Source organism: Nerophis lumbriciformis, linkage group LG22 (assembly GCF_033978685.3).
Source record: "Nerophis lumbriciformis linkage group LG22, RoL_Nlum_v2.1, whole genome shotgun sequence".
NCBI classification, from domain to species: Eukaryota; Metazoa; Chordata; class Actinopteri; order Syngnathiformes; family Syngnathidae; genus Nerophis; species Nerophis lumbriciformis.
This window is the reverse complement of record NC_084569.2, coordinates 20,876,647-20,902,428: the sequence shown is the minus strand read 5'-3', so window position 1 is coordinate 20,902,428 and position 25,782 is coordinate 20,876,647. Positions and strand designations below refer to the sequence as shown.

The window sequence follows — 25,782 nt, the reverse complement described above, 5'->3', positions numbered from 1 at the left end:
TGGACATAAAAACAATCAGCTCAAATAAGTGCAATGTTTTGATGGAATGGTTGAAAAATGTGGGAGTATTCACCCAACAATCTTTTCAGTTTTCACACAATAACCCGTAGGGGGCAGCGGCGATTCAAAGACTGAATATTACACTTTAGGACCTGTAAAGGCTTGCACTGTACTGAACCAACAATGGAACCATATGTGCTCGTTGTTCAAGTTGAACATGTACTTGGCATTCAAATGGCACATTTGAATTAATATTTGCATGACTCCTTGAACCTGTTTTATACGTCTGCTCGTCCCCTACAAGGACGACCTCCGGCTTATTTGTGGCCAATATATGAAATGTACATAACATGATCACGTTGAGTCAATAAGTGTTTAATGTTAGCACATCATTTACATGTTCAGTACACCTTTAGAAGCACCTAAAAAAGTGATTCCTAAATTCTAATTCCTAAGGTCTAAAGCTAATCTAAAAAGAAATAGCTTACATACAAGCAATATATTTTAATACAAAATATACTGAACAGAACACACTAGTTCCTAGTGATGATTTTTCACTTTAGAGGAAAAAAAGTGGCTTACCAGTAAACCCTTGACACCTCATGTATTGATTTCAGATCCGGTATTATGTCACAGCAAGAAACACTTTAAAACGACTCCTTCACTGGCCCTCCATCTCCGGATGTTCTTGTTTATTCCGAGAGATACAAGTGCATTTTATCGTTAACATTTTTACGCTCTGGATTGAGGCGTTTCAGAATCTGCCCTAGCACGTTGACAGTCTGATCAGCGCTCAGGCCCGTGCGCTTGACCTGGAACTTCTTCAACAGGTCTTTAGTAGTCATCGGTTTCCGGGTAAGGTAGCGGCGGACCGCTTCTTCTGTTAGCTGCACATCACTGTCAGACAGGAAAGAAGAGCTACAGTCACTGGAAAGATAACAGTGAAATGAATGACGAGTGCTGAAAGGTCACCTGGAGCTAGGAGTAGATTTCCCTGATGGGGGTTGAGGTGTACTTTTCCCAGAGGGAGCAGGACTCTGGCTGCTGGGGTCCATCTTGAGTCTTTTGGCAGCTGGTGAGTCAGTGCCTGGACCTTGAGTCTGTCTTTTACCTGTCGGAAAAAGGAGTTTTAAATTAGCATTGGCGCACGCTTATCTGTAAAAGTAGAATATAGAACAATGAAAATGTGACTAGGCAATATTTTGGTAGAAAAAGGGCAAATTCAATTCTTAAAATTCCTTTATACCAGGGGTCAGTAACCCAGAATGTTGATAGAGGACCAAAAATGCAAAAATACAAATCTGTCTGGAGCTGCAAAAAAACGAAAGCCTTATGTAAGTATTATAATTGAGGCATCACATGATGTAAGTGCATATATTAGCTATATTAGACTACTATCAAAATGACTTTAAAAGTCTTATATAAGTATTATAATGAAGGCATCACATGATGTAACTGTATATATTAGCTATATTAGACTACTATCAAAATGACTGTCGCAGGCCGACGCAAATCTTCGTGGACAGAAATGTTGAAATGTAATATTTATTGTACACATTTTAACAACAATGGAAACAATTTGTAAAACAGATGCTTCTCAGAGGGTGAGATAACTCCTGGAAATTACTCTTAGAATGGCCAAAGGTATACGGTAGATGTGTGTGTCCAAGTTAAAGCAAACTGCAGGCTGTCTTCCTCTAATAGATTTAGCACTCCACACAAGTCAATAACATCAACAAAGCTCACCTTTGTGCATCCACGCAAAGCATAACACGTTCGGTGGACGAAATGAGACAAAGGAGTGTCATAAAACACACATTTCTGTGGCAGTGTCGGAGAAAGTTGTATATGTAAACAAACTACGGTGAGGACTGCAAAAATTAGTAAGAAAAAACGGCGCTTGCCAAATACTCCCATCAGTGAGGCATGTTTAAAATAAACAGTGGGATTTCTCACAATTAGGGGTCATGTTTGTTCTCCTACAGAAACCATATTAAAACAGAAAAATATTTTCCCTCACCTTTTTACATTTTCATACATTTTTGAAAAAGCTCCAGGGAACCATAAAGGACAGCACTAAAGAGTCGCATGTGGCTTGAGAGCCGCAGGTTCCTGACCCCCGCTTTATACAAAAATTCTGATAATTGTTTGACGGTTTCATTGATCAGATCACCTTATTTTTAAATTATAATTTCTTCTCTGTTTGTCTTTGAGACCATTTTTTTCCACTCACGGCTTCATCTCTCCTGGTCACTGCTGTGTGTGAGTGACAGGAGGAGAAGCTCTGACTTAGTTGAGAAGTGAGTGACTGCATATTTAAAATCTCTAGACCCCAAATACAAGACAACCTTTGTTTTCTACCCGGGTCCAGATGGTAACTTGTTAAAAAGTACAACTCCCTTGATTTATTTAGATTTTGTCGATTGCATACTATGCAACTATGCATACTGCAAATTTAGTATGTACTAAAAATTTCGCCACACCTAGTGTGTGTGTGACAATCATGGGTACTTTAACTTAATTAATTACTGTTCCCCTTGTATGTGCAACCCAAACTCCTTCCATTTTGAATACGGGAGTCAGGAAGTAGCATCTAAGCTCAAATCCAGTATGAACCAGATTGAAACTAAAGAAAACATACAAATATACATACACAAAAGATTGCATAGCAGTAAATAAAGACATCCTTATATCAAAGTGAAGACAACATGAAATTATTCAAAAGAATGACACAAAGCTTGCAAGAAGTTGAACAATGCAGTTTACAGCTTAGATGTGATTGAAGAACTGATTTTCACCTTGGTTACGAGGCTCTTTGATGTCAGATGTCTAACATAACAGATGCCACTGTGCATGTCAAAATAAAAGCACACAATTTCACAGTGCATGTTAAAATAAAAGCTTCCATGAAATCCATCCATTTTCTACCGCTTATCCCTCTCAAGGTCGCAGGGGGTGCTGGAGCCTATCACAGCTGCACTCGGAGTACACACTGGACAAGTCGTACACTTTAAAAACTAAAAGGGCAGAACAATGCAAGTTCCTCAGGAACCCATGAGATAAGATGTGGGGTTCCCCAAGACTCAATTTTAGGTCCAATTCTTTTTAATCTTATATGTTGCTTATTGGGAAAGTAATTCAGAGGAACATCAGTTTCCACAGTAATGCTGATGATCCACAGTAGTACATTGCTGTGTCTCCTGATGACACAGGACCAATAGATACCCTTTTAACTGCATTGTAGACATCAAGTCATGGATGGCAGTGAATTTCCTACAGCTCAACCAGAACAAAAATGGTTTTATAGAGAGAGAAACTTTTACCAAAATTACAAGATTTTAAACTTACACAATCCATTAAGAATCTGGGTGTAATTTTTGACTCAAAGCTGACTCTTTCCCTCAATTTTAAAAAATAGTACAAAAATAGGTTTTTAGCTTCATAGGCAGAGTCCGCCTGTTTCTCTCCCAGGCCAGCAATGAGGTGCTATTGCAGGCTTTTATTTCCTGTCGCTTACACTATAGTAATGCCCTGCTCTCTGGTCTTCCCAAAAATAATATCAGAACCCTACAATTATTACTAAACTCAGCTGCACGCGTGCTGACGAGGACCAGAGGGCGAGAGCACATTACACCTTACACAGTCTTTACATTGGCTCCCCGTTCCCTTCAGGGTTTATTTTAAAGTTCTATTATTAGTTATTAAATGTCTTAATGGCCTTGCGCCTTCTTATTATCTGACCCGCTTCTATCATACCCACCCTCACAGATCCTGAGGTCCTCTGCCACCGGCCTTTTATTTTTACTAAATACAAGGTCTTTCTGTGTGGAATTTGCATGTTCAATCAATCAATCAATCAATCTTTATTTATATAGCCCTAAATCACAAGTGTCTCAAAGGGCTGCACAAGCCACAACGACATCCTCGGTACAAAGCCCACATAAGGGCAAGGAAAAACTCACCCCAGTGGGACGTCGATGTGAATGACTATGAGAAACCTTGGAGAGGTTCTCCCCGTGACTGCTTGGGTTCCCTCTGCTTGGGTTGCTAATACTACTATTGTTCTCTCAATGTTATGTTTTAATTCATTTACTAATGTACTAGTTATCATTAATTTTTTACATATATTTTTAAACATGTTTTATACTGTTTTAGATGGTATTAATTGTAGTTATTCTCCAGTGTGGACGCCTCAAAGGTGGTGTTTTTCCCTCAATGTTTTCATCTCTTCTTTTTTTGTTTTGGTGTAAAGCACTTTTTGTTGGCACAGTGCATGCATGAAAAGCGCAATATAAAAAACGTTTGATTGATGGATGGTGATATAAGGCGTTGCAGTCACTATATGGTCAGTATTGTACAGTACACCTTTTAACCCTCTGGGACATACATAATTTAGTGGCAGCTAAACGCGGCCAGGACAAAAAAGTCCTCAGGGAGTTAAGTGTATCAAAATTTTGGCTTCATATTTATTTATTTTTTGCTCAAATCTCTATCAACTTTATCCTTAAATAAAAATACCTAACATGTCCTGGTTTGTTTTTGTTTTCATTTTAACCCTTTGAATGCCCATTTCAACTTATGTCAGCTTTCTTTGTATTGAAACATTTGTATACAATTATTTATCATCCATATAGTAAATGTTAAAGGTCTGGGGTACTGAGCTAAAGATCAGGCCTGAATACTACTAATAATAAAAATAATTTTGATGCATTGTTTTATTTTTATATTTTACAACCCTAAACTATATCAGTTGACTATCATGGGATAAAAAAGTTCCCATTTTCCCAAAAGTTACCATTTTACATTTAATGTTTAATGTAACATGTTCTAATATCAGACTTCATATCAGGGAAAGTATGAATGCAGTTTTTTGGGGGGAAAGTGTGAATCCAAATTTTTTTAAATACATTTGAACTCCTTCAGGACTTTTTCCATTCTCGCTGTACTTAACTGGGTTAATTAAAATAATTTCCAAGTGTATTTTTGACATAAGAAAGAATATGAAAACATTTTATATTAAAATTGAATTTAAATCTTCTTAGAAAAACTAATTCAGTTCAGAGTAACACAACCAAATATATGGCCAAAAATAGAGCAAAGGATCAAAAAGTCCTTAATATACTCCAAGGGTTGAATAATGAATAAAGCTAAATTCAAAGAACCTGACTGACCTCTGATGAACTAGAAAAGAGATGGTGAGGCAGTCTTCTCTTCTCACAAGAGAGGAAGCTGTTAAAAAGTAGCTACAAAGGAAGGACCAACTATATTTGCACTTTCTGCACATGTATTAGATGGAAGTACCAATACTTGTGTCCGTATAATGTGCATGATGGGGTCTCACTTCTCTGTGAAGTGCTTTGAGTGTTTAGAAAAGCACTATATAAATCCAATCCATTATTGTCGTGCTTTGAGTCATAATCCATAATGTAGATATGTGCGCACCTTGCTCAAGCTTGCTAGCAGCAGCACGGAGAGTGTTGGAGGTGGCGGCAGAGTCTATGGATGGGGTCCCCGGGCGGCTGCCAGTCCTGGAGCTTCCTGCAGAGCCCCGCCCACCTCCACGTTTTGGTGGTGTGCGTTTCTTCTAGGAGAGGGAAGAGTGATGTGCAATGATAAAAAAATCCTGCAAAAACAAAATGATCAACCTAAAAGGATCAGAGTCACTATACGCTAGAATATCTCTACTAGATTTGTTCTACAGCCAGCCATGTTAAAACATTGCACACGTGAACATGCGCACACACACAATCATAACCCACCATGAACAAAGCAGAGGCTGTCTCGCCTTCGATGTCGCTGTCGTCCGAGGTGTCCGATTCTCCGCTACTGTCTGTAACAATTAACACTTCGCATTAACCCTTTATTCAATACACTCAGAACAAGCAATGACATTAGGTGTAACTACTGCAATGTTGAGTTTTGCATACTTTAACAATGGCTTTATATATATTGAATGTTGAATGGAATGTTCTGATCAGTTTTGTGCTGCCAATTCCGATCATTCATTTGTGAGATCGGCTGATACCATTACTGATACAATCAAATGTATTAACTGTACATTTTTTCAATGTATTCATGGTGAGTGCTTTTGACACTAACAATTCCAACACAATATTATATACAGGGATGGCGTGGCTCTGTTAATAGAGCGGTCATGCCAGCAAGTTGAGGGTTCCTGGTTCGATCCCCATGAGCAAGACACTTCACCCTTGTTCCTAATGGGTCGTGGTTAGGGCCTTGCATGGCAGCTCCCGCCATCAGTGTGTAAATGTGTGTGAAAGTGGAAATAGTGTCAAAGCGCTTTGAGTACCTTGAAGGTAGAAAAGCGCATATTAAACTAGTTCCTTATTCTTCTTTATTACATACAAATGAATGATCAAAACAATGTCAACCGTACACAAACACTAAACGAGCATACAATGCCGTATTTTTTTAACTATAGGGCACACCGAAATATAAGACGCACTGCCGATGAGAGGGTCTATTTTCACACAAAAGGCTTATAAGGCGCATTAACAGAGGTCATGTTATGATTTTCTTTCTACATTTAAAACACTTTTTCGTGGTCTACATAACATGTTTTACAGACCGCTTTCTGAAGGTGTTTCAGTAAGCGCCGTTTTGTCTTATTTACGTGGTTCCAAATACGGTACTATGTATTTAAATCCTTTGGTTTTTGCCCTTAAGGTCCTCCTGTTTCTAGGGAAATGAACATGAACAAAAACAACTTTAAAAAAAAACTAGGTAACTAATCGCGCTTGTGTTGATATTTTACACATACTACTTATTTTGTGGTGTTGTTTAAAGCAAGTTTAACGATGAGCTTAGCTATTAGCATGCATGCTCCTGGCTTGTTATCAATGCGTAACATGTTTAGCCTAGTCTTCCAGAAAATGTTACGACACTTAAAGGGGCTGTTTGCAACCTTGACAGATATGCCTAAAGGGCGCTAAGTTTTCAATGTGTTTTACTCAGTATATTCCGCCCACTTAGGGCATGTAGGACGTAATAACTTAACTACAGAGCATCCACAAAGTATTTACAGCCCTGCACTTTTTCCACATTGTGTTATGTGACAGCCTTATTCCAAAATGTAATAAATTATTGTTTTGTCCAATTAAATACATTTTAGAAAATGTAATAAAAATAAAAAACTAAGAAATCACATGTGAATACGTATTCACAGCCTTTGCCTATACTATGTTGATGCACTTCTGGCAGCAATTACAGCCTCAAGTATTTTTGAATATGATGTCACATGCTTGGCACACCTATCTTTGGGCAGTTTCGTCCAATCCTCTTTACAATACCTCTCAATTTTCATGAGGTTGGATGGGAAGCGTCAGTGCACAGCCATTTTCAGATCTGTCCACTGATGTTCACCAGGATTCAGATCTGGGCTCTGGCTGGACCACTCAAGGACATTTACAGAGTTGTCTTGAAGCCATTCCTTTGATATCTTGGCTCTGTGCTTTGGGTCGTTGTCCTGCTGAAAGATGCATCGTCGCCCCAGTCTGAGTTTGAGAGCGCTCTGGAGCAGGTTGTCATCCAGGATGTCTCTGCACATTGCTGCATTCATCTTTTCCTCTATACTGACTTGTCTCCGTTCCTGCCGCTGAAAACCATCCCCACAGCATGATGCTGCCACCACCATGCGTCACTGTAGGGATGGTATTGGCCTGGTGATGAGTGGTACCTGGGTTCCTCCAAACATGACGCCTGACATTCACACCAACGAGTTCAATCTTTGTCTCATCGGAACAGAGAATTTTGTTTCTCATGGTCGGAGTCTCTGAGGTGTATTTTGGCAAACTTTTACGAAGGAATGGCTACCGTCTGGTCACACTACCATGCATGCCTGTTTGTTGGATTTCTGCAGAGATGGTTGTCCTTTTGTAAGGTTCTCCTCTCTCCACAGCAGGATACTGTAGCTCTGACAGAGTAACTGTTGGATTCTTGGTCACCTCCCTGACTCGGGTCCTTCTCCCCCAATCGCTGAGTTTAGACGGTCGGCCAGCCCGAGCAAGAGTCCTGGTGGTTCCAAACCTTTTCCATTTTCGGATGATGGAGGTCACAGTGCTAATTGGGATCTTATAAAGGCAGCAGATATTTTTGTGTACCATTCCCCAAATTTGTGCCTCGAGACAATCCTTCAACTTTATGCTTGGTTTGTGTGCTGCCATGCACTGACAAGTGTGGGAACTTCTACATAGACAGGTGTGTGCCTTTCCAAATCATGTTCAACCAACTTAATTTAGGTGGATTCCAATTAAGCTGGAGGAACATCTCAAGGATGATCAGTTGAGACAGGATAGTTAGCTAGGTTAGTTTAGGGGAGCGACTCCACACTGTGCATGGAGACACATAATTAGCTGCTAGCCGCTTGTCAACCGGAAGACTAAAAATAAATACAGTCAGCCAGAGAGGGTCAGCGTTTTTGATGGCATTAAAAGGCAATGGCGATCACATACTTTTTCTCGAAAATCGGCTGATACTTGTCAGTGGCAAATCGATGAGCACATCCCTAATTGAACCATCATACTGGAAAGTGTTACTAGCACCATATTGACTCAAATATAAGACAGTATTTTTCCCTTTGAAAAGAAAAACTGAAAAAGCGGTAATTTTATATTAAGGGTTAAGAGATTTGCAAAGCAACAAATGGTGTCAAACAAATTCTCCTTTAGCACTTCAGAGCTTTTCCTTCTGCCACTCACACACCAGTGACCTAGAGAGATGCAGTCACAGCAGCTACCTGCTCTAAAAAAGTGGCTAAAAAGAATCGGCAAGTTCGCAAACGAGGGGTTAAGTTAATTTTATCTTTTTAAAAGGTGAAATTTGGGTCAATACAGTATTTTGTTGCACTTCATTAAAGGGACAAGCAACTGGTGTTTGTTACTTTAAAGCAGTTATTCCAAAACAGTGGTACATGTACCACTAGTGGTGCGCAGGCTCCATCAAGTGGTACACCAAAAACATTATTTGATTAAAGAACAGTGTTTTATTTTCTTAAATTCAAACACAGTGTTACTGTTCAAACTGTGTGCAATGTTACAGTGGCCAAAATATTAAATATACTTGTCAAATAAAACCTCTGCCTTGTTGTTTTTGAATACTTAGGTCTCTTTAGTAGAGGCAAGTTTTTTCTGAGGTGGTACTCGGTGAAACAAGTTCGAAAAACAAAGCTTTAATCGTATACCTTTTTTCTTCTTCTTTTCTGTCTGTGCCTGTGTTTTCTTCACTTCCTCCTCCTCTTCCTCCTCCTTTGCTTCCTCCTCGTTCTGTTTTTCCTCCTCGCTCTCTTCCTCACTTTCAGAATCCTCATCAATGCCTACAAAAAAAAGAGACAACCATTTCAGCACACACCTGACAATTGATTGTGTAAAATGAACCATCCTAATGCGAGACCTTTAGGAAGGTCTTCCTTGCGGGGCTTTCCTTTTTCTGGTTCATCTTCTGAACTGCTTTGGGAAGACAAAATGACAAATCATATAGCGAAATAAGTTTTGTTAGTTTTCTAAAGCCATGAATCTGACCTGCTTTCATCGGACATGTAATCCACCTCAAGACCTTCATAGTCACCATCATCACTATCTTCCAAAGCCTCCTTGTCACTGCCCTTCTTTTTCTTCTTCTTTGCTTTTCCTTTACCCGCGTCAGACTTTGCTTTCGTCTTGCCTTCTCCATCTAAGCCAAGGAAACACGGACGGTACATGTTGGGCATGTACAATCTTCTAACGTGCTTCCCCTTACCATCGCCCATACTGTTGTCGCTTTCGTCGCTGCTCATGTCCAAGTCGTCTTCAAGATCGTGGATGCGAAGGTCGCCCCCACGTCCGCCGCTTTTCTTTTTCTTCTTCCCCGATTTCTCGCTCTCATCGTCGTCGTCGTCACCACGCTCCTGCTCGCGCAGCCGCCTCTGAAGCATGATGCTGAAGTGATTCACCACCTTGTTCCTTCTAAATATGTAAGGAAATTAATGTGAGACTAACCGGACACATAATTAGGTACATTTGATATTGGGATCCAATGCAGGATGTAGTTCTGACACTACAATGTTAAATTCAGGCCCTTTTCAAGTTCTTTCATAATCATTTTTTAGCTTTCCACATCGAAAACATATTACGGTTTGACATTATAATAAATTGATAATCAAGCATTCTGTCAAATACAACAGATTAATTGTTTATTCAACCCGTTATGAAGTAATTGAGGCTAAATGTAATGTACATTTAATTGCTTCAACAGAAGAGGGAGGCTCTGTTGTTTTGAGTCTTAAAGGGGACCTATTATGCAAACTTTTCTTACCCATTGGTACCTGTTTGTGTATTTGGGATCTGCATAAGTCCCGAAGATTTGAAATCAAACCATTGAGGCATGGCGGAGATATTTATAAAACAATCTTGCCTTCCTTCTTACTTCAAACAAACCATTTGGAATTTGCACAACCTGTGACATCAGCAGATTATCAAAATATAGTAGTTTTACCCAAAATGCTTTGCACAAGTCCGCCATTATTAGGCCACAATGTTGTCAATAAACTCCTTCTTCTGCTATCCTCTAGTTGTAGGGCAGACTGGCTCGCACATGCACATGCATCCTCTGCTGTTGCCCTTTCTAATACAAAGTAGCGTATAGTTGTAACTTGGAAGTGCTAAAAACTAAAACAAAGATGGCAGGGGAGACGACGCTGTCGAAGTGGAACCACGTACATAAGACTTCCGAAAAAACAGCGCATCTTATCAGCAAGCAGCTAGAAAACGCTCTAAAAAACATATACATAAATCTATGAAACATTTTGACCAAAAAACACCATTACATGTTATGTAGACCACAAGGAAATGTTTTAAATGTAGAAAACTCACCAGGACAACATAGGAGTTTTTTTTCTTTTAAACTGCCCGTAGTCGGACCCCTTGAGCACAAATAGCAGAAAATAGTTCTTCTCGGGTTTCTTTCTCTATGTTAACATTTTCACACTTTTCACTATTTTTTGTTTACACTTTATTAAGTATTTCTTATGTATTCCTTATTTTTGCATCTTATTTCGAAGAAGTTATTGTTAAATGTGATTTTACAATTGTCTTTTCCATGGTTGTGTTGACATTTCCTTTCTGTCTTGATAGCTGAGCGGAATACAATCAGAGGAAAGTACATTTTAAAAAAATTGTTACATTTAAGATATTTTTCTTCTGGTCTTTATTTTCGATAGGTCATGAAAACATTAATAATTATCAATATAGACATATACAAACACTTATATCGTGACAGTTTTTAGCCATTTCCACAGCCCTACGTTAATCGCATTTTATTTAGCTGAAAGAGTGGGTGGAAATATTAGAAAAAGCTTTTAGTATGAAGTTGTAACTGCAATTCACCACAACTAGAAAAGCACTCGCAGAGGGCAGACGTCTGCCAGACCCGACCTCCCATTAGTTAAAAAGTCCTGAATCAAGACGGTGATCACTTGTTCCTCATCCCATTTGTTCACATTTCCTAAATGTCTTATTATAATGTGCCTAAAACTTTTTGAGCTATCCATAGCAAAATGAAAGAAATGGAGTGAAGCTTCATGCCAGTCGTCTACTCTCTTTGTCTCTGTGGGTGGAGGCGGGGACGCACGCATCAAGATACATAAATCAAAAATGCATTAATAATGGATTTTTAATCGAATCGTAGCTCCTGAATCATAATCGTAATCAAATCTTGAGGTGGCTAAAGATTCCCACCTTTACTGATTAGCATACAGTTTATAGCCTTTTCTCGTTTCCGGTTATTAACCGGGATTCTGGTTAATAAAAATGAACAGTTTTACATTAGTATACACACATATTCATACATACTGTACAGGCCAAAAGTTGGGACACACCTTCTCATTTCAATGCATTTTCATGACTAATTACATTGTAGATTGTCACTGAAGGCATCTATGACACCTGTGAAGTGAAAACCATTTCAGGTGACTACCTCTTACAGCTCATTTGAGAGAATGCCAAGAGTGTGCAAAGCAGTAACCAGAGCAAAAGGTGGCTAATTTGAAGAAACTAGAATATAAAACTTTTCAATTATTTCACCTTTTTTTGTTAAGTACCGTATTTTTCAGACTATAAGTCGCAGTTTTTTTCATAGGTGCGACTTATACTCAGGAGCGACTTATGTGTGAAATTATTAACACATTACCTTAAAATATCAAATAATATTATTTAGCTCATTCACGTAAGAGACTAGACGTATAAGATTTCATGGGATTTAGCAATTAGGAGTGACAGATTGTAAACGTATATTGTTTGGTAAACGTATAGCATGTTCTATATGTTATAGTTATTTGAATGACTCTTACCATAATATGTTACGTTAACATACCAGGCACGTTCTCAGTTGGTTATTTATGCGTCATATAACGTACACTTATTCAGCCTGTTGTTCACTATTCTTTATTTATCTTAAATTGCCTTTCAAATGTCTATTCTTGGTGTTGGGTTTTATCAAATAAATGTCCCCAAAAAATGCGACTTATACTCCAGTGCGACTTATAGATGTTTTTTTCCTTCTTTATTATGCATTTTCGGCCGGTGAACTTATACTCCGGAGCGACTTACACTCCGAAAAATACGGTACATAACTCCACATGTGTTCATTCATAGTTTTGATTTCTTCAGTGACAATCTGCAATGTAAATAGTCATGAAAATAAAGAAAACGCATTGTGTCCAAACTTTTGGCCTGTACTGCATGTGTACACACAACAAATGAGCCCCCCTCTCACCTGCCCCACTCCTCTTCGGCCTCCTCAGCAGTGAGAGTTCTGTGTTTAGCCTGCGGGGTAAAGTTGTACCAGCCATGCACAGGGAAGGCTTCAAAGGCCCCATCAGGACACTGTGTGAAGATGTAGTAGGAGGCATTCTCTGTGACGCCGCCCTTCTTCAGACCTTTAAACCTTTAAACAGACATAGTAAGAAGGTAGTTCAGCTTCCCTTTTAACAAAGACAAAACATATTTAACAACACATTCTGAGTTGACGATACGAAACAAATGTCTCGTGTCTCACCTCTTGCCGGCCTTGCCGTTGACTTTAAGGATCCAGGGCTGGTCCTCTACTTTAAACTCGCGCGTCACAATGCCGAATTTCTTCCTACGTGCCTCCTCACGTTGCTTTTTGCCAAACTCACTGCCGGCTGCACCCTCAGACGTGTCTTCTTCACCGTAAATCTTCCGAGCACTCATGTCCCTCTCCATGCGAGCCTGAAGGGAAGAGGTTTGGGCGTGGATTTAAAAAAACAAGATCAACAGAATTATTTGTTTAGATTTTTTGTTACTATCAATTTCATCAACATAATAATGTAGAAACACATGACACTTACATGCGTCCATCCGGAACAATTGACTTTGTCTCCGGCATTGAAAGCCATTATGTTGTACTTCTTGTTGGTATTTCTATAAGTTGAAATAAGCCAATTATTTATTAAATGCATGCAGAATCATAAAAAAGGTCATGACAAATAATATAAATTCCTCAAAAAATACTTCATGTCTGATCCATTGAATGCAATTAGAAATGTCCCGATCATGGGATCTGATCAGAAATGTGCCTTTTTTAATTGATCCCCAATAGGCTGATGAGATCCCGAGCCCAGGCGTTCTTTACTGTGTCTCAGTGTTTGCAAGGCTAAAGATTGTACTCAGGCAAAGGATTCCTTCAAAAAATGATGCATGCTCAGGAAGACAATATTCAATTTCTGAATTTCTTGTTACATACATGTCGGAGTTGCATGAATTCCAGGAGGCTGAGTGTCTTGCCACAACACCGGCTCAAATTCGAGAGCAAGCTGCGACGGACATGTCGTCTATCCACGGTGCAAAGCTGCTTCTACGATATTAATCCTCACCACCATGGCAGAAAATAAACTAGGTTTCTTTCGAGTACTATTTTCACTGGAGAACTAGAGGAAAAGGAATGGCTGAGCAAAGGACGACATAAGAGTGAACCACTGTAGCTTTAATGTAAAGTAGGAGTGAGCAATCCAGATGTCTTTACTATTGCTATGTACACTAAATTGGCCCTCGTGTGTGAATGTGAGTGTGAATGTTGTCTATCTGTGTTGGCCCTGCGATGAGGTGGCGACTTGTCCAGGGTGTACCCCGCCTTTCGCTCAACTGCAGCTGGGATAGGCCCCAGCACCCCCCGACCTCGAAAGGGACAAGCGATAGAAAATGGATGGATGGAAGTATAGCATCAGCATAAACATGAAACTAAAGTGATTAGAGCAATGTTTTTCTTTTGTTATAACTATTTTTGGGGGGGTTGTTTTTGTTATTATTTACAATCTCAAGGAAGTAACTCTGACTCTTTGCTTTTGTTTAGTTATTGTGAACTAGACACTTTATTTTGTAAATTTTTTTAAGTACTATGTGAGTTGTATGGTCCTCTGTTGTTCTATGTTTTTAAAATGTTTATTTCTATTTACTGTTTTAATTGGTTTTACCCTTTAAAATATTTTTTTATCATAGTTATTTTATATTGGTTTTATATGTATTTATTTTTTGTGTTTATTCAGTCATTGGTGGAGCTAAGGATAATATTTGAATATTGTTTTTATATTGTTGTGCAGCACTTTGGAAACATTTTGTCGTATAAATGTGCTATATAAATAAAGTGGATTGGATTGGATTGAAGTAACATTCAATACCACAAATGTAATACATCATCCGATTTACAAGAAAACTTCTAAATGTAATAGGATAATCTTTATAAAAAATGTGTTATGTTTACTTGCCGTAAAACATTTTCAGTTATATAATCTTTTGTCCAGGTATTGGATTGGGCCAAAAATGTTGAACTGGACATCCCCAAATGAGATCATATTTATAAATAAATGATAAATGGGTTATACTATACAGTTTGCACTGGCTCCCTGTTCATTTTAGAATTGATTTTAAACCTTGCCGTTTGTTTTTAAAGCTTTACATGGACTGGCACCTCAGTATATCTCGGACCTCATCCAAATTTACACTCCTGCGCGCGCTCTGAGGTCCGAGAGCCAGCTCCAGCTCGTGGTGCCCAAGACCAGACTTAAATCCAGGGGAGACAGGGCCTTCTCTGTGGTCGGCCCTAAGCTCAGGAAAACTCTGCCCCTCCATGTTCAAACTGCTTCCACAGTGGAGTGTTTTAAGTCTCGTCTTAAGACCCATTTTTATTCTTTGGCTTTTAACACTATGTGAGTTGTGTGGTCCTCTGTTGTCCTCTGTGTTTTTTTTTATTATAAATTTTGATTTCTATTTACTGTTTTAATTGGTTTTACCCTTTAAATTCGTTTTTAATCATATTTATTTTTATATTGGTTTTATATTTATTCATTTTTTGTTTTTATTCAGTCATTGGTGGAGCTAAGGATAATATTTAAATATTGTTTTTAATATTGTTGTGCAAGTTGTTTTAATGTGCTATATAAATGACATGGATTGGATTGGATTGGATACCTTTTTAGCGCTTTTCAACCTTTAAGGTACTCAAAGTAAAAAAAAAAAAAAAAAAAAAGTGTTGCATTTACAAAGACAATTCCACTTGATAATTACGTGGTCGCCCACGGTTTGTGACACCCCACCGAGGTTTTCTATGAATAAAAACTGTTACATTTACTTAGAAAAATAGGAGATAACCAGATGTTTTCCAATGCATACAACACAATATGCAAGTTACTCACTTAGGGGCTCGCACAGTGTACTCAGTGGTTGAAGAACTGCTGCTCCCCTGCAACACAAACAAGTAGTTTTCCTACCAAGCCTCCATGTTTATGCTTATTTCAAATAGAACAAGGACTCCTACTAAATAAAAGGTCAAGCCTACAAAAACGATACATTGAATCTTACCAGTGAAGCCATGATATTGTAGCTTTTTCTTGGATCTTGACTCCAACGTCAAGGTAGGTTACGTACACTGGAAGACAGAAACATATATGATGATTATGAACAGTGACTGTATAATGTTGACTATGTATTCGTCGCTTTAGTAATATGGATATATACGCATACGTACACATGACACTTGCTTAATATGGGAAAGCATCGAAATAAGTAAAAAATTACGACTATTTTTCTTAAAACAAGGAGCATTTGTTTTCATTGCACGTATTAATGGTATGGAAATTCCAATAGATACACGGTCAACAATCACCAACAGCAATTTAACACACGCTACGCTTTGAAAACATTCTAAACATTAAACACATGAGATAAATGTACAACCTTACAGAGCGGAGGGAAAAATAATTACAGATATCCGACAACCTTGCAAAAAAAAAATATTTTGTTTGTACGACCACAATTTTCCAGTGGACGCATTTATGGGTCCGTCAACGAATGTTGTCGGTGGGAAACAGTTAAAGCAGAAAAGTTCCGCCTAACAGGAATTACGCGTGTATATGTCACTCGTGTCTTTAATGAAATCATTTAAATTATTAAGATGTCAGTTTTTCAGACTTTAACGCATAACACGTAGTAAAACTGTACGACTGTATGTTACAGTAGTGCTCTAATGTTGTTTGTAGGAAACAAATAATGTATTTAATGTATTTTGTCTTTGATGTGCTTATGGTGTCACAAAATATATACACATTACAACTTTGCAAACCTTCAGACATACTATTAGTAATTCTGCTGCGTTCTTGACTAAATACACTAACACGCACAAGTATCTGAATATATATATATATATATATATATATATATATATATATATATATATATATATATATATATATATATATATTTATGTTTATATATATATATATATATATATTTTTTTTAATTAAAATGTATTATTTTTTTATAAAATATGTATGTATATATATATATATATATATTTTTTTTTAAATAAAACTAATTTTAAGCAAATTTTGTGAAATTCAATTTGAACAGACTGGTAATTTAAATACTTCAACTATATAAATAAAATGATACCTAAGTAATACGTTAGAAAAATAAATAAAAGCCACAACAAATTGACATAATTATTGCAGCAATACAGAACATAGAGACAAACAAAATACAACTTGCTTGGGTTGTAATGTTTGAGGCTCATAATAGGTGTTGTGAATGCAACCTCTGTCTCTGTAACAGTCATTGGTGCATAATGAGGAAGTGCTGTGTTGTTGTTAAGGCTACAGTAGTTAGCGCTGCGACATTACCAGGACAATGGTTGCTGCTTTTGGCATTTTGAAGGGAAACTGTTATTTTTTTTTAATTTTGCCCATCTACAATCCTTATGTGAAACAAGAACACAGGTCTTTCCTTATTGATGTGCAATGTAAGTATTGAAAAACTTCCAATAAGAGGCGGCTGACAATGCAGGTATTGGGATTAATCGACTCTGCCTACAAAGCCTTCTAAAACACATCCAAAAACTGCCAACAATGTTCCATTTACAGTTTTCCACATTTTGTTATGTTACTATCTCATTCCAAAATAGAATACATTAATTTTTGTCAACATTCTACAGAAAATGTTTTTTTTAAATCTTGCAAATATATTAAAAATATAAAACAAAGTATTCACAGCCTTTGCTCAATACTTTGTTGACGCACCTTTGGCAGCAATTACAGCCTCAAGTCTTTTTGAATACGATGCCACAAGCTTGGCATGCCTATCTTTGGGCAGTTTGGACGGTAAGCGTTGTTTTTTTAGCCAGAATTTCTGTGTACATTGCTGCAATCGTCTTTCCCCCTGTCCGGAATTGTCTCCCAGTTGTTGCCGTTGGAAAACCATCCCCACAGCATGCTTCACTGTCGGGATGGTATTTGTCTGGTGATGAGCGTTGTCTGGTTTCCTCCAAACATGATGCCTTGCATTCACACCAAAGAGTTCAACCTTTGTCTCATCAGACCAGAGCCTTTTTTTTCCCATCGTCTGAGATTCTGTCAGGTGCATTTTTGGAATGTTTTACTTATAAATAGCCTCTGTCTGACCACTATACCATACAGGCCTTATTGGTGGTGGATTGCTGCAGAGATGTTTGTCTTCGTGTAAGGTTCTCCTCTCTCCACAGTGGAATGCTGCAGCTCTGACAGTGTGACCATCGGGTTCTTGGTCACCTCCCAGACCCAGACTAAGATGAATGCAGCAATGTATAGAGACATCCTGGATGAAAACCAACGCTTCCCATCCAACCTGAAGGAGCTTGAAAAATGCTGCAAAGAGGAATAGGCAAAAGGGAATGGGTGAAACTGCCCAAATACAAACCCCTTTTCCATATGAGTTGGGAAATTGTGTTAGATGTAAATATAAACTGAATACAATGATTTGCAAATCCTTTTCAACCCATATTCAATTGAATGCACTACAAAGACAAGATATTTGATGTTCAAACTCATAAACTTTTTTTTTTTGCAAATAATAATTAACTTAGAATTTCATGGCTGCAACATGTGCCAAAGTAGTTGGGAAAGGGCATGTTCACCACTGTGTTACATCATCTTTTCTTTTAACAACACTCAATAAACGATTGGGAACTGAGGAAACTAATTGTTGAAGCTTTGTAAGTGTAATTCTTTCCCATTCTTGTTTTATGTAGAGCTTCAGTCGTTCAACAGTCCGGGATCTCCACTGTCGTATTTTACGCTTCATAATGCGCCACACATTTTCGATGGGAGACAGGTCTGGACTGCAGGCGGTCCAGGAAAGTACCCGCACTCTTTTTTTACGAAGCCACGCTGTTGTAAGACGTGTTGAATGTGGCTTGGCATTGTCTTGCTGAAATAAGCAGGGGCGTTCATGAAAAAGACGGCGCTTAGATGGCAGCATATGTTGTTCCAAAACCTATATGTACCTTTCAGCATTAATGGTGCCTTCACAGATGTGTAAGTTACCCATGCCTTGGGCACTAATGCACCCCCATACCATCACAGATGCTGGCTTTTGAACTTTGCGTCGATAACAGTCTGGATGGTTCGCTTCCCCTTTGGTCCGGATGACACGATGTCGAATATTTCCAAAAACAATTTGAAATGTGGACTCGTCAGACCACAGAACACTTTTCCACTTTGCATCAGTCCATCTTAGATTCTCGGGCACAGAGAAGCCGGCGGCGTTTCTGGATGTTGTTGATAAATGGCTTTCGCTTTGCATAGTAGAGCTTTAACTTGCACTTACAGATGTAGCGACGAACTGTATTTAGTGACAGTGGTTTTCAGAAGTGTGCCTGAGCCCATGTGGTGATATCCTTTAGAGATTGATGTCGGTTTTTGATACAGTGCCGTCTGAGGGATCGAAAGTCACGGTCATTCAATGTTGGTTTCCGGCCATGCCGCTTACGTGGAGTGATTTCTCCAGATTCTCTGAACCTTTTGATGATATTATGGACCGTAGATGTTGAAATCCCTAAATTTCTTGCAATTGCACTTTGAGAAACGTTGTTCTTAAACTGTTTGACTATTTGCTCACGCAGTTGTGGACAAAGGGGTGTACCTCGCCCCATCCTTTCTTGTGAAAGACTGAGCATTTTTTGGGAAGCTGTTTTTATACCCAATCATGGCACCCACCTGTTCCCAATTAGCCTGCACACCTGTGGGATGTTCCAAATAAGTGTTTGATGAGCATTCCTCAACTTTATCAGTATTTATTGCCACCTTTCTCAACTTCTTTGTCACGTGTTGCTGGCATCAAATTCTAGTTACTGATTATTTGCAAAAAAAAAAAAAAAAAGTTTATCAGTTTGAACATCAAATATCTTGTCTTTGTAGCATATTCAACTGAATATGGGTTGAAAATGATTTGCAAATCATTGTATTCCGTTTATATTTACATCTAACCCAATTTCCCAACTCATATGGAAACGGGGTTTGTATATATGTGCCAAGCTCGCGGCATTGTATTCAAAAAGACTTGGGGCTGTAATTTCTGCCAAAGGTGCATCAAACAAGGTTGCAAATACTCAAGTAAATACTGCACTGTGTGTGTACTTTGACGTGCACAATTTAAGTTGGCAAGTTCAGCGTCTTACTTTTTGATGTCTGACCGGAACCTCAGCATGGTCAATGTTCTCATAAACCAGTCAAAGAGTTTAAAACTCAACAGTCATGAATCTGCAAGATAAAGTTGCCCTTACCTCTTTGAAGCTTCTTTGGATGAGTGGGGACATCCAACAATGTCTTGGAGCTATGTATCTGCATGCTTTCCTCATGTACTGTTGAACATAAGCTGCCTTTGTCTTATATCCCTGGGTGCTGAACATTATTTTGGCACCCCGTTCTGCTGCGCTCAAATCCAAACAATAGGCTCTCATATCGTCACAACTTGGGGTACAAGTCTTGGACCCATAGGCCAAGAGAGGAGCAGGGAACCTATCAAACACTTGTTGGTGATTTGCAGGATCTTCTACTCATGCTTTCTGTAGAAAAGGACGTAGGCAGTAGTTTGACGCTGGTTGCACACAGAAACACAACTTGTTTCTTCAACTTGTAAGTCATTGTAGGTAAACCAGCGATCAGTTAAGTCCTCTTCTCCCACTGCCGGGTCCACCCCATCACTGATGTAGTGTCCTAGCAAGAAATTGAGCTTTGGTACTGGTATTTGTTTTTGCATACAGTAGGAAGGGGATTCATATGGCCCCCATTCGTCGCGGTTTACTTATTAACACATGAAATGTGACAAATTGGGGAAGTGGACTATCCCTTTTAGCTGCCAGACAGCAGTTGAGTATCTTAAAATGTGTTTTGTGGCAATTCCAACTTTGACCACAGCGTCAGTTGCTATGTAGAGTGGCACTTTCCATCATTTTCAACAGACTGCATTGCAAGATTATTAACCTCCCTTTTTCCTCTCACAATGCACCCAGGAATGGAGCCATATGAGTCCCTTCCCTACTGTACATCATTAAACCAGATTTGTTTTACCACTGGTTGTTGTGAAGCCAGTATGATTGATCACACTGACCAAACTGTAGCAAGCGCCACCCTGTGAGGAAACACAGGCTATCATAGACCGACAGTCACATTTTTAATAACACCTATTGTTGACTTTACTTGTCTGGATGTCACCACTAAGTCCTTTGTAAGGCAAACAGGGCGGCGGACCTTTATTGACCCAAAGACTGAAAAAAACACAAAGCGCTTCAGGTGCAAGACCAGCACTCTGTGGGTAGAAAAAAAAATCACTTTACAATTGAGAGGGTCAGAAAAGGAAATGGGACTTCCTTACTTTGGCAGGCTGATGAAAGAGGAGTGCTGCAATGACGTGTTGGAACCACACTCACATTGGAACTCCACAAGTGTCCTCTGTACACAAGCATCAGCATATCGGGTTTAAATGGCCGTCATAACCCGGGCAGTGGACTTAGGGCATTCGTTTGGTCACCTTTAGATAATTTTGGATCATTTGCTCGACTGTTCCAATTCCAGGTAACAGGTCTAAGGACAGGTTGGTGAATTCTTCATCTCTGGTGAATTTCATCTTACACCTAAACAGTTACAAAACAGCAAGGGCCCAATCATGATATTATTCAGTCCCCCAGTATGGAGGGGGTTTTTTTTGGCACTGAATTTAAGTAATTGCTTTTTTTTTTCGTTTTAATTTTGTGAACTGCAAACTTGACATCTCATTAGCTGGTTCTGAGACATGATCAATTTCTTCAGTCTTACCATAATTTACGCAGAGTGGGTCTTGACCTTTGAAGAAATTACTGTTTCTGCACTGAATTTTAGCAGACTGAATTTGTAAACACCTGCGTTTTGCTCACATAATTTTATTCAATGACCTTGTCAGTGTAATTTGATGTAAATAAATTCAATTCACAAAATTCAAACACAATAAATTTACTGACATAAATATAGCGTACAAAAAAAGTTTTGCTAATAAAGACACAAATTAACGGCTGTGAGTTCAAACCCCGGCCGAGTCATACCAAAGACTATAAAAATGGGACCCATTGCCTCCCTCAGCATCAAGGGTTGGAATTGGGGGTTAAATCACCAAAAATGATTCCCGGGCGCGGCCACCGCTGCTGCCCACGGCTGCCCACTGCTCCCCTCACCTCCCAGGGGGTGATCAAGGGTGATGGGTCACATGCAGAGAATAATTTCGCCACACCTAGTGTGTGTGTGTGACAATCAATGATACTTTAACTTTTTACTTTAACTTTGCCCAATCCCCGCAATTTCCCTGCCAATCATCGATATTTTCAGCAATTACAATTGTCCCAGCAACAATCAAATGTAAATGCAAATGTCGAAACAATCAAATGTCTGAGCTGTGTTTTAAAAGTGCGATATAAATTATAAGTGATTGATTGATTGTCCACCAAACTCTTACTTACTATCATCCTCTATCGGCGCTGTCGTCCACAAAATGCAGACATTCTCTGTGTATGTTTTACACTGGAAAAGTGTTTGTCTATCTTACACCTTCTTTTACCTTCCAACTGATTTACCCGCGCATGTCAACAGCTGTGATTTGTGTTGGTAAATGAGGCCCCTTCTACACTAAGCCAGTTATACAGGATAAGGTTATACAGGGTAAACCCCATCTAAACGTATCCCTGTCCACACACATACAAGGGTCGTTTAAGACCCCATCCCCTCCTCCGTCTACCGGCCCAACGCGACCTGATACGCATGCGCAGTGTTGCTTTGTGTGCAAGTTCTTAAATTAAATGTAACTTATCTGAACAATATCCAGTGTTGTGGTATTTAAATGAACTGAAATTCAGTGCCCTGTGGGGCCCTATTGTAGTGAATCACACCCATACTTGCCAACCCTCCCGGATTATCCGGGTGACTCCCGAAATTCAGCGCCTCTCCCGAAAACCTCCAGGGACAAATTTTCTCCCGAAAATCTCCCAAAATTCAGGCGGACCTGAGTGACGTGTCGACAGCGGCCAGCCTGTTCTCACGTCCGCTTTCCCACAATATAAACAGCCTGCCTGCCCAATCACGTTATAACTGTAGAATGATCGAGGGCGAGTTCTTGGTTTCTTATGTGGGTTTATTGTTAGGCAGTTTCATTAACGTCCTCCCAGCGCGGTAACAACACACAACAACAGCAGTCACGTTTTCGTCTACCGTAAAGCAGTTCGTCTGCCGTAAACAGCAATGTTGTAAACTCTTAAACAGGACAATACTGCTATCTACTGTACATGCATATGTGACAATAACATCTAGGGCTTTTAGAGAGTGCAGTGCACAACTGCTATGCTATACTATATATATATATATATATATATATATAATAAAATAAATATATATATATATAGCTAGAATTCACTGAAAGTCAAGTATTTCATATATATATATGAAATACTTGAGTATATATATATATATATATATATATATATATATATATATATATATATATATATATATATGAAATACTTGAGTATTTCTTGTATATATATATATATATATATATATGAAATACTTGACTTGGTGAATTCTAGCTGTAAATATACTCCTCCCCTCTTAACCCCACCCCCAACCACGCCCCCCCTCCCCACCCCCAACCTCCCGAAATCGGAGGTCTCAAGGTTGGAAAGTATGATCACACCTGAGCCATCATAAATTAATAAAATATTTAATGGAGGTGTGAAAGTAAACAACGTGATAAATCCACAGGAGTCCGCATTCTCGTTGTCTCCCCTTCGACAAATGGACAACGTTTTTCGGTAAGTAGAATCACAGCTGACCCGGACATTCGAAAGTTCTTTTGCCGTCTGAGAAGTGTTGTATCCGAAATAGCTGCAATCGCGCGTTTCCTTCTCTTAAGGTATTCATGCGTGATTTCCACAAGCGTCTGTACTTGTAGAAGAATAACAAACACGGGCATGTCTGGATGACTCGCCTTCATATTTCCAGTTGTTAGCTCCGCTTTTTATGAAGCTGGCTGTGGCGCGTTCTTTCTGACGTCACTTCCTAAATTTAAAGTTAAAGTTAAAGTACCAATGATTGTCACACACACACTAGGTGTGGTGAAATTATTCTCTGCATTTGACCCATCACCCTTGATCACCCCCTGTGAGGTGAGGAGAGCAGTGAGCAGCAGCGGTGGCCACGCCTGGGAATCATTTTTGGTGATTTCCTGTGTTGGGCGAGGTCTTTCTGACTTCACTTCCTCTCCGAACTCAGTTTGTAAACGATCAAAGAGTCCATACAAAGCTAAGAGCCGGAGATTCAAGAAATACACGACGCACTTACCCATGTAAAAAAATATCCAAGGAGGGGAACCTTAAACGCTGGTTTAGTGTGGCTGAAACGAGGCTTAGGCTAAATAATTATTAGTTTAAGGAGTTATCCGGCTTAATGTACACAGGGCCTAAGAGACGATGAGAGATTATCATCACACTTCAACATGTAAATGCTGCCTCTTTGCCAGGTCAGCATTGCAAAAGAAAATGTTCTTAATTATCTTACACTTGATACAATAAGGTTTATTTAGATATATGAATAATAAGAAATGATTGCTAAATGTGTTTATGCTACATTACTTGTAAGCTTAGACAGGAACAGGAAGTAGGTCTGAGCTATGCCCGATTGTGCTGTTTGAGCAATAAAGAGTTGATATATTGTTACACATTGCTTGTTTCTGTTTCGTCCACGCAATAAACAAACACATTTAGATTACACAGTTGATGTGCAGGTTTGAGCGCCGCTCAGAGACAAATTAAATTAGAAATGAAACTGGCTGGCTGAATGACTATCATGCAGCATATGTTTGATTGTGCAACTTTACGTGAGGCACATCCTGAAGTTCTGCATCTTGAACACAAAGTGGTGTTCCACAGGGCATTTGTAGGCTCGACCCACACTGGCCGCCACCCTCTGCTGTGATGGTTTCAGATTTCGTATTTGATCCAATACGGAAGTCAGGAACTCATGCGCATCCTGTGAACACACATAAGGTTTCTCATTGTTATCCCATTGGGTTGAGTTTTTTCTTGCCCTGATGTGGTATCTGAGCCGAGGATGTCGTTGTGGCTTGTGCAGCCCTTTGAGACACTTGTGATTTAGAGCTATAAAAAGACTTAGACTTAGACAAACTTTAATGATCCACAAGGGAAATTGTTCCACACAGTAGCTCAGTTACAATGATGAAAAGTGTAAAGATGGAAAGGACAATGCAGGTATAAATAGACTAAATACAGCGATATAAAATATAACATATATACGTAATATTTACATAATATATGTACAGTATATTATATATACTGACATATTATATTATATTATATAATGTCTATATCATAAATACAATATATAACAATTACCACATTCTACTAGAGAGCCTGCTGACCAACAGCATCTCTGTCTGGACTGGAGCCTGCAATGCCTCAGACTGGAAGTCTCTCCAGAGAGTGGTGAGGACGGCGGAAAAGATCATCAGGACTCCTCTTCCTCCTATCCAGGAGATCGCAAAAAGCCGCTGCCTGACCAGGGCTCAGAAAATCTGCAAAGACTCCTCCCACCCCCACCAAGGACTGTTTTCACTGCTGGACTCTAGAAAGAGGTTCCGCAGCCTCCGAAGCAGAACCTCCAGGTTCTGTAACATCTTCTTCCCTCAGGCCGTAAGACTCTTGAACGCATCATAGTTAAATTATCCCCTCAACTCCCCCCAAAATGGATTAACTCGCTGGAATAAAAAAGACAATATAACATGCATCCATAAACGTGGACGCATGTGAAAAAGTGCAATATATTAAATGTACAGTAATCTATTTATTTATTTATATATATTTATAATATATTTATTTATTTTATAAATATATTTATATATTATTTATATATATTTATTTATTTATATATGC

At 38.9% G+C, this 25,782-nt stretch overlaps 2 protein-coding genes across 6 annotated transcripts in view; both read right to left on the bottom strand.

The window, feature by feature from the left end:
* Positions 1 to 549: 549 nt before the first annotated feature.
* gtf2f1 (general transcription factor IIF, polypeptide 1) lies at positions 550 to 20,291 on the bottom strand. Of its 5 annotated transcripts, none has more exons than XM_061974089.2 (14): positions 16,242 to 16,406; positions 15,867 to 15,933; positions 15,701 to 15,747; positions 13,361 to 13,433; positions 13,048 to 13,241; positions 12,766 to 12,936; positions 9,754 to 9,959; positions 9,537 to 9,687; positions 9,409 to 9,464; positions 9,200 to 9,331; positions 5,760 to 5,830; positions 5,443 to 5,584; positions 973 to 1,111; positions 550 to 897 (listed from the first exon to the last, which is right to left on the bottom strand). In XM_061974089.2, exons 2-14 carry the CDS (start codon positions 15,876 to 15,878, stop codon positions 693 to 695), a joined length of 1,599 nt encoding a protein of 532 aa, XP_061830073.1. In that variant the 5' UTR covers positions 15,879 to 15,933; positions 16,242 to 16,406; the 3' UTR covers positions 550 to 692. The 5 variants fall into 5 exon arrangements, with proteins under 5 accessions (XP_061830073.1, XP_061830076.1, XP_072771781.1 ...); XM_061974092.2 differs by having other exon boundaries at positions 9,409 to 9,461; positions 16,242 to 16,405; XM_072915680.1 differs by lacking the exon at positions 16,242 to 16,406 and adding an exon at positions 20,098 to 20,291 and having other exon boundaries at positions 9,537 to 9,959.
* A 104-nt stretch (positions 20,292 to 20,395) lies between these two features.
* The window catches only part of LOC133615477 (ubiquitin carboxyl-terminal hydrolase 37-like), a 107,796-nt gene continuing 102,409 nt past the window's right edge, over positions 20,396 to 25,782 (bottom strand). The window contains exons 16-20 of the mRNA XM_061974094.2: positions 24,711 to 24,862; positions 21,345 to 21,447; positions 21,189 to 21,265; positions 21,014 to 21,122; positions 20,396 to 20,945 (exon numbers count right to left, since the gene is read on the bottom strand). Of these exons, the coding sequence (XP_061830078.1) occupies positions 20,865 to 20,945; positions 21,014 to 21,122; positions 21,189 to 21,265; positions 21,345 to 21,447; positions 24,711 to 24,862 (522 nt within the window). The 3' untranslated portion in view covers positions 20,396 to 20,864. The remainder of the gene's footprint in view (positions 20,946 to 21,013; positions 21,123 to 21,188; positions 21,266 to 21,344; positions 21,448 to 24,710; positions 24,863 to 25,782) is intronic.

Coding starts and splice junctions, on each gene's coding strand:
- gtf2f1 (XM_072915680.1), bottom strand. Junction 12,937..13,047: donor AACGGCAAGGCCGGCAAGAG/GTGAGACACGAG, acceptor GTCTGTTTAAAG/GTTTAAAGGTCTGAAGAAGG. Junction 898..972: donor AAATCTACTCCTAGCTCCAG/GTGACCTTTCAG, acceptor CCTGTCTGACAG/TGATGTGCAGCTAACAGAAG.